The sequence below is a fragment of the Zonotrichia albicollis genome, chromosome 10 (genome assembly GCF_047830755.1).
Source record: "Zonotrichia albicollis isolate bZonAlb1 chromosome 10, bZonAlb1.hap1, whole genome shotgun sequence".
Lineage (NCBI taxonomy): Eukaryota > Metazoa > Chordata > Aves > Passeriformes > Passerellidae > Zonotrichia > Zonotrichia albicollis.
Window position 1 is genome coordinate 11,131,935 of NC_133828.1, and position 7,979 is coordinate 11,139,913.

At 50.9% G+C, this 7,979-nt stretch overlaps 1 protein-coding gene across 5 annotated transcripts; it reads right to left on the bottom strand.

The window, feature by feature from the left end:
- Nucleotides 1-338: 338 nt before the first annotated feature.
- Nucleotides 339-7,282, bottom strand: RAB17 (RAB17, member RAS oncogene family). Of its 5 annotated transcripts, XM_074547997.1 has the most exons (7): nucleotides 7,135-7,255; nucleotides 6,614-6,762; nucleotides 3,603-3,750; nucleotides 2,222-2,373; nucleotides 1,887-2,012; nucleotides 1,229-1,322; nucleotides 339-878 (listed from the first exon to the last, which is right to left on the bottom strand). In XM_074547997.1, exons 3-7 carry the CDS (start codon nucleotides 3,745-3,747, stop codon nucleotides 766-768), a joined length of 630 nt encoding a protein of 209 aa, XP_074404098.1. In that variant the 5' UTR covers nucleotides 3,748-3,750; nucleotides 6,614-6,762; nucleotides 7,135-7,255; the 3' UTR covers nucleotides 339-765. The 5 variants fall into 5 exon arrangements, with proteins under 5 accessions (XP_074404098.1, XP_005486928.1, XP_074404100.1 ...); XM_005486871.3 differs by lacking the exon at nucleotides 6,614-6,762 and having other exon boundaries at nucleotides 3,603-3,838; nucleotides 7,135-7,258; XM_074547999.1 differs by lacking the exons at nucleotides 6,614-6,762; nucleotides 7,135-7,255 and adding an exon at nucleotides 4,278-4,830.
- Nucleotides 7,283-7,979: the final 697 nt, after the last annotated feature.

The window sequence follows — 7,979 nt, forward strand, 5'->3', positions numbered from 1 at the left end:
CTCCTAGAGATGAAGCGATGCTCTGTCCACCCCACTGCCGTGCCCCAAAACCTCAGGGATCACTGCCCTGCAGGCAGGGTGGGTGCTGCTGCCTCTGCAGAGGGCACAGGTGGGTTTTGCTCCTCTTCCAGCCAAGGGGAGCTCCCACAGCGTAAATGCAAGGCACAGTGACACCACACGTTGGGTTTGGCCCCATTCTGGCTCAGTGATTGCCCCCAAGGATGGGCTGTGAGCCCTGCAATGGGGTGGGTGGGGTGAGGAAAGCACTGGCCCTGGTCCCTGCCACCCCCAGGCTTCCTGTGCTTCCCTACAGGCTGACCTGCAGGACGGGAGGGGAAAGAAATACACACCTTTAGGGCAAAATTCTCTTTATTTGCAGCCTGGGTGTAAAACCACTGGGATCTTTGCTTTGGGGAATTAAACCCTCCCTTTCCAGAGGGAAGGGGAGATGGAGGAGGTGACAGCCAGGGGTGGGAGGATGGCATCAGTCAGGGTTGGTGGCAGTGCTCCTGGCAGGTTGTGCTTTAATCTGGAAATGGGAGATTGGTGGAGGAAACCCCTGTGCTTTATCTCCCGGCTAAGAATGGAGCTAAAGGGTTGAAGAAACCCCTTGTAGCAGGCCAGGGTGGGCTCTGGGTGGGATTTCAGAGGGAGGGTGGCCAGGCTGAGCTGTTCCTGCAGCTCTGAGCCCCTCTCTGAGCTGTCCCAGAGCTCTGAGCTCTGTCTGTGCCCCTTTGGAGGTGGGCTGGGTGCAGTGTCACATCCTCAGCTCCTGCAGCACCTCGTCCTTGTCCCGCTCATCCTCAGGTCCACGGTGGGGCTCCCACGTGGGGATGGCCTGGGTGCTTTCTCTTTCTCCCTCCTCAGGAGCTCTTGCACTAGGAGGAAACAAGGCAAAAAGGGAGCTCCCTTTTCCCCTCTTTTCTCCTGCCAGAGGTTGGGATGCCACGGCCACCCCGTGTCCCACCCCAGGGCACCATCCTGCAGCAACAGCTGAGCTGGGCACACCATTGCCCTCCCAGACTGGATACCAATGCAAAATAACCTTGTGGTGCTGGGAGAAGGCCTGAAAACCCTCCCTGACACTGGGATACCTCGGGATGGATGTGTCCATCCTTCTGCCTTAAGGGCTGGCTGGCTGGGAGGAAGATCTCAGTGACAACGAAGGGGCTGAGCCTTTCAGGGTTCACCTGCCTCTGCTCCCACCCAGAGCTAACCCACAACTCACCTACAGCCATGAAGACATCGTTCACCTGGTGGTTGGATTTTGCAGATGTCTCCATGAACAGGAGGCCTTTTGTCTGTGCAAAGTCTTCCCCCTCCTAAGAGAAACGAGCAGAGTTATTCCCCTGCCCCCTCTGGGTCAGTTTTGTGGTGGATTTCATTGCCAGGCACTTCAGAGGTGTCTGAAAACCTCTTAAATGCTTGGATTTTCCCTGGAAATTTTCCCTGGATGTGTCCCAGTGTTTTCTGTGAGAGGTGGTGAGGGAACCCCAGGCACTCACTGTGGTGTTCCCAGGGGTCTCAGGACGAGGGAAGAGATGAGAATGTTGACTCCATGTTTCAGAAGGATGATTTATTATTTTATGATATATATTATATTAAAACTATACTAAAAGAATAGAAGAAAGGATTTCATCAGAAGGCTAGCTAAGAATAGAAAAAGAATTATAACAAAGGGTTGTGACTGAGACAGTCCAGACAGCTGGACTGTGATTGGCCATTAATTAGAAACAACCACATGAGACCAATCACAGATGCACCTGTTGCATTCCACAGCAGCAGATAATCATTGTTTACATTTCATTTCTGAGGCCTCTCAGCTTCTCAGGAGAAAAAAATCCCAAAGAAAACATTTTCCATAAAATGTGTCTGTGACAACTCACCTCAGTGGTGACCTCTCTCTCAGCAGCAAGGTCTGTCTTGTTGCCCACCAGAGCAACCACGATTTCGTCAGGCAGGAATTTCTTCTCCAGTTCCTCCAGCCACAGCTTTGCTCTGCTGAATGTTTCCTGGAGAGATGGAGACAGAACCCCCCCAGAGATCAGGTTTTGATTTAATCCCTTTGTCTCACACCAAACCAGCGAGGGTGGGGATGTTCTGATTGCCCCTCTCAAGGAAACACATCACCAGCCCTCAAACACATTGAGGGATAAATCACCCTTGGATGGGATTCATGGCACTAGAAACCATGGTGGCATGGTCCTGCCAGGGGCCTTACCTTGTTGGCAATGTCATAAACGATGAGGGCAGCATGGGCATCCCTGTAGTAGAGGTGACAGACACTCTGGTACTTCTCCTGGCCCGCCGTGTCCCAGATCTCAAACTTGACAGTGGCCTCGTCCAGCTCCAGGATCTGTGTGAAGAAGGAGCCTGCAGGCAAGATCCAGAGTGAGTGTTCACTTGGAACAGGAGCAGGGAGCTCAGATCCCCTTTCCTGAGGACAAACCCATCCTGAAGGTCATTAATGATGCTATAACACACAGAATCCACTTCTTGTGGCCATGGCACCAGGCTGAGGTGGCCCTTCCTGGCAGCAGATTTGGGTGGATGACCCCAGGTTTGATGTTTGGTAACTCTGAGCTTTGCAGAATGCCCCCAGACAGAGACAGCTCCACCTCACTGGTGGGTCAGAGCTGTGAATGGGAATATCCATGGAAAGGGCTCCCACTGGAGGGGAGCCTCCATCCTTTCCCTCAGAGAGCAGATGGCTGGTCCACGAGAAGAAGCTCCACTTTGCTCCACCAGCTGGAGGTGGGATCACAGCCTCTGTACCTGCTGAAGGCAAAACCCAGGTGCATCTCATAAAATGAATTTCTATAAAGTCTAGGTGCTGCAGGAATTGAAACCAGGTGATCTTTATTCCAAACCTTTCTAAGAGACCCTCCTGGGGCGCCTGAATAGCTGGGAAGGCAGCACAGCATGCAGAGAGCAGATGGGCTGCACAGTTTACTCATAATTCTGCTGCTCACCTGCCTCTGAAAAGCAGCACAAAGCCAGAGCTGTGTGATGTGGATGTGGCTTTGCTTGGGTGGCCTGGAAATGCAGAGACGTGAAGGGGTAGCATAGCCATGATATTTTCTGAAAAATCCCTTTACCAGGATTTTTTTTCTCCTGAGAAGCTGAGAGGCCTCAGGAACAAAATGTAAACATTGATTATCTGCTGCTGTGGAATGCAACAGGTGAGTCTGTGATTGGTCTCATGTGGTTGTTTGTAATTAATGGCCAATCACAGTCAGCTGGCTCGGACTCTCTGGTCAGTCACAAGATTTTATCATTCCATTCCTTTCCTTGCTGGCCTTCTGATGAAATCTTTTCTTCTATTCTTTCAGTATAGTTTTGGTATATAATTTTATTTTAATATAATATATATAAAAAAATAATAAATCAGCCTTCTGAAGCGTGGAGTCAAGATTCTCATCTCTCCCCTCATCCTGGGACCCCTCTGAACACCGTGAGGATCTGGCTTTTGGGTGAACCTGCACCAAAGTGGGTCTGTGCCAGTGCAGGATGGAGCAAGGAGCTCTCCTGCATCCCACCCCTCTGCAGGGAAGCACACCAGGCTTGGTGTCTTGTCCGGAGTCATGGAGCCCCTCACTCACATCCCACGGTGGGCAGCAGCTCCCTGAAGTCGTTCCTCACGTATCTGTAGGCCAGGCTGGACTTGCCCACGGACATGCTGCCCAGCAGCACCACCTTGTACATGTGGGAGACATGGGGTCCCTCCGGTGTCACTGGCTGTGCCATGTCCTGCAAGGAAACCAGCTCTGCTCAAGGAGCGATCCCAGGATCGGCTCGGCCTCCTGCAGCAGCTCCTGACCGGAAATTCTGAAATAGGCTGGAATAAAATCAAAATCGTTAATAACACCGTAAGATGCACATTTAATGCATCAAAGCATGTCAGCTACGACCAGAAGGTGGAGACGTTTAGGAGGAAACCTGATGCCAGAGGCCTCCTTGGATGTAGGCAAGTAGATTGGTGCATCTCCTTTAGGAAAGAGCTGGACGAATTTCCCAGCAGAGGGAAACTCTTCTGGCTGTGCGCTGCTCTCCAGGACACCTCCTTCCCCGGACTCCTTAGGCTGATATCCCACATTTATTATCCCGGCTAGGAGTTCCATCAGGAGAGCCTCAGGAGTGAGCAGCCCTGCGCACAAAGCGGGTGGCAAAAGCTGAAGACCCCCAGAACCAGCCAAGCCCCTGGAGTGCCACCCCCATGCCACCCCAGAGTGTGACACACCGCCCTGCCGTGCCCAGGGACGGCAGGAAACACGGACCCAGCAACGGGGATGGCCTCAAACCTGACTGAAGAGAGCTGCTGCAGAGCCTCGGTCGGTGGGAGCCCTCCCGGGTGACACGGGTGTCCCCTGCTCCCAGCCCTGGGCCAGGGAGGTGCCACTGCCGGGTGGGAAGTGCCCGAGCAGGGCAGCAAAGCACACTTTGCCCTGCTCTGCCCTGGTTCCTCCTCACAGAGCTCCTCCTCCACAAACACTCAGCCCATGTGGACGCTTATAAAGGACAGAGGGAAGTGCACGGGGTGCTGAGCTGAGCTCTGCTGGAGTGGGGAGCATTCCCTCCACGTGGAATAAAACCCCGGTGGGGCAGACAGCAGGGATCTGCAAGATTTGTGACGAAGAATTGGTGCAATTTTTACCTGGGCTTCGGGGATTTGGCTGTGGAAGCAAGAAGGACCTTTTCAAAGACACCAGTGGAGTTCCTGCAGTTCCCTTCCTGCAGCTCCCTGAAGCTTCTGCAACTCCCTCCCTGCAGCTCCTGCAATTCTCTGCTCCCTGCAATTCCCTTCCTGCAGTTCCTACAGTTCTCTGCTCCCTGCAATTCCCTCCCTGCAGCTCCTGCAATTCTCTGCTCCCTGCAGCTCCCTGCAATCCCCTTCCCGCAGTTCCTACAGTTCTCTGCTCTCTGCAATTCCTTTCCTGCAGCTCCTGCAGTTCCCTCCCTGCAGTTCCTGCAATTCCCTTCCTACAGCTCCCTGCAGTTCCCTGCTCCCTGCAGTTCCCTCCCCTGACAAAAGCCCCTTGTTCCTGCGAGCTGCTCATCCCACGTGCCTCCTTTATTTTGCCTGTCCTCCCCCTGCAATCTGGCAGGCTCCAGACCTTTGATTCTTCATTAAGGCTTGTCATTAAGAGCGTTCCCTTGGCTGAACCCAGGTCTGGGTCTTTAGATCCAAGCAGTTTTTCTGCTGGGTGAGACAGGCTTTAATCCCCTCAAAAAACACAAGCAACATCATCTCCCCCAGCTCATGCAGCCCTGTGATGAAGAGCAGGATTTTAGGTTGTGCAGAACAGCTAGTTAGTCATATTTTTCAAGCAGGAAGAAGATAAGCCCTGTGGCACAGCATGATTGTGCTCCTTAAGGTATTGATTACATACATTGGCCTCTCTGGAGGCTGGAAACAAGACTGCCATCCATTCTGGGCAGTTATTGTCAGTGATTAGCCATAAAACTCTCTAAGGAAACAGGAAGCTGCTTGAAAACTACCCAAGGCTGTCTGTATTAAACACAGTTTCTCATCATTTCCCTCTGCTGCTCTCTGTTCACCCTTAGAAAGGTGGGTTGATGCTGGAACAAAACCCACCTGAGATTTACTGCACTGAGTTTTGCCAAAGCTCGCTTGAAACAATTTTTTCCCCCGTGTTAGGAGGCAGAGGGTGAGGCTCCCTTCCCACCTGAAGGAAGCAAAACAAGCGGCTTTGTTCTGATTCGATGGAAAACAGGATTTAGGGGGAAATGGTGGGGGCTTTGGGCTCTTTTTTTGTTGGAAAAGCAGAATACAGAGTAAAACCCTGCATTTCCTGGATGAGGGACTGTGGGGAAAGCATCCAGATATCTAAAATCATCAATTTGGGGAGCAGCAGCTGAGGTGGTGCAGGTCCCCTCCTTGTGCCAAGAGGCCACACTGAGGGGCAGGGAAAACTCCACCTGCTCAGATCCAGTTTCTCTTCAATCAGCTGTAAAAACCCTGCTGGGGGATTTAGTCTTCAGGTACAGCTTAATATTTTGTGGCAGCTGTGTTTGGCAGCAAGTATTAGGGTTAGGATTGCTTGATCCTACACTTGTCCTGAAGGTGAGTTCCCAAACAGCCACAACACCAATAATTTCTCACTTCCTAGCAGAGGATTGAACATTGCTGCACCCAGGAAATTGTGTTCAGCATCTTTCACCTGGGCTGGAGGGATCCTGGTGTATTTGTTGTCAGGGGATAAGCCTTTTATTTCCAAAGGAAAGCAGTAATAGAAGAAAAGTCAGGCATGCCTTTGGGGATGGAGTCCCTGAGAAGTCTTATTTAAAATCCTGTTTAGCTCCCTGGGAAATCAGTGTTGTTCAAGTGTAATGATGTCTAACTCTGGTATAAGCTTTTCTAGGTACCAGACATCATTAAAGCCATTTTCTGAGTTTCTGCAAAGGGGTGCAAGGGTGAACCAGAACAAAAGTTACTAAGCACCTCAGAAAAATTACAGGACTTCAACACTTAACTGTGTAAGTCTGCAGTGTTTAACCCTGCAGGTTTTGGACACAGTATTTCTGGTTCTTTCAGATTTAGATACTTAACCTTTCCCCCTCAACACATACAAGATAGTGGTCATGCACCTACCTCCCCAGTTAAGTTGCAGCATCCAGCTCAAAGCTCTCCTCTGCTTTTGGGATCCTCCTCCCACCTGCTTAAGCTCTGGCTTAAATAAGAGAGTGGCCACTCAGAAAATTCACTTAAGCCAGGGCTACCAGGGGAGACAGCAATCCCAACTGCAAAGACACCATGTGTAAATATTAGATTTCCAAAGACACAATGTGTAAATATTAGATTTACACAGCGCTGATCTCCCAGAAGCAGCAGCTCCCCTCAGAGTGAAGGGGAAGGGAACGAGGATCATTAACCACGAAGGGAAGCAAAGCTGCAATAAACGGGACTGCCCAGAGACCCAGCAGCTCTGGGAGGATGGGGGTAGCACACAGAGCTTCCCAAAACCTCTCCTCCTGGGCAGGAGTCACTGCGGACCGTGCCGGGGCTGCGCCGAGAGGATGGGAGGGTTCCTTTCCCATCCTGGGAAAGGCACCTTGGAGAGGGTGGGTGATTCCCTGCCCGGCGGGGAACTCCCGAGCGGAGGATGCCTTTACCTTGCCGAAGGCTCGCTGTGCCCGCTCCGTGTGCCAGGGTGACAAACATGCGTGTGTCGCAGCCCCTCCGTGCCGGGAGCGGCCAAAAGCGAAAGCGCCGGCCCCGGCAAGGTGCCAAAGGTGAGAGAGTCAGCGCGGAGCAGTGAACCTTAGACCCGACACCGGGGCTAAGCTCTGGCAGCCAGGCGAGACGGCGACAGGCTGCTGTCACCGGGGCCATACCCCGTCCTTCCAACCGCCCTTCCCACGCTGGGGTGGATGGGCGGACAGACAGACAGACGAACGGATGAACGGGTGGGTGCGGCTTTCCCCATGTCTCGGGGTCCAAGAGTGTCACCGTGATCTTTTCTGGAAAATCCTCTCTGCCCAGGATGTTCTCCTGGGAAGCTGAGAAGATTCAGCTTCTCCTGTGTTTGCTGCTCCGGAATGTGGTCCGGAGATTGTTTATCCAAACGTGTGAATTGTTCTTACTTAATGGCCAATCATCATCAGCTGTGTTGGACTCTGAGGAGTCAGTCACGAGTTTTTATCACCATTCCTGTTAAGCCTTCTGATGTATCCTTTCTCTTTCTTTAGTAGAGTTTTAGTATAGCATAATATAATATAATATAATATAATATAATATAATATAATATAATATAATATAATATAATATAATATAATATAATATAATATAATATAATATAATATAATAATAAATCAGCCTTCTGAGAACATGGAGTCAAATTCTCAATTCCTCATTCTTTCCTAGCCTTCTGTCTGTATCCTTTCTCTTTCTTTAGTATAGTTTTAGTACAGCATAATATAATATCATATAACATAATATAAATATAACATAACATAAT

Coding starts and splice junctions, on each gene's coding strand:
- RAB17 (XM_005486871.3), bottom strand. CDS start 3,747: ATGGCACAGCCAGTGACACCGGAGGGACCCCATGTCTCCCACATGTAC. Junction 2,374..3,602: donor GCTGCTGCCCACCGTGGGAT/GTGAGTGAGGGG, acceptor TCTTGCCTGCAG/GCTCCTTCTTCACACAGATC. Junction 1,323..1,886: donor AGAGAGAGGTCACCACTGAG/GTGAGTTGTCAC, acceptor CGTTTCTCTTAG/GAGGGGGAAGACTTTGCACA.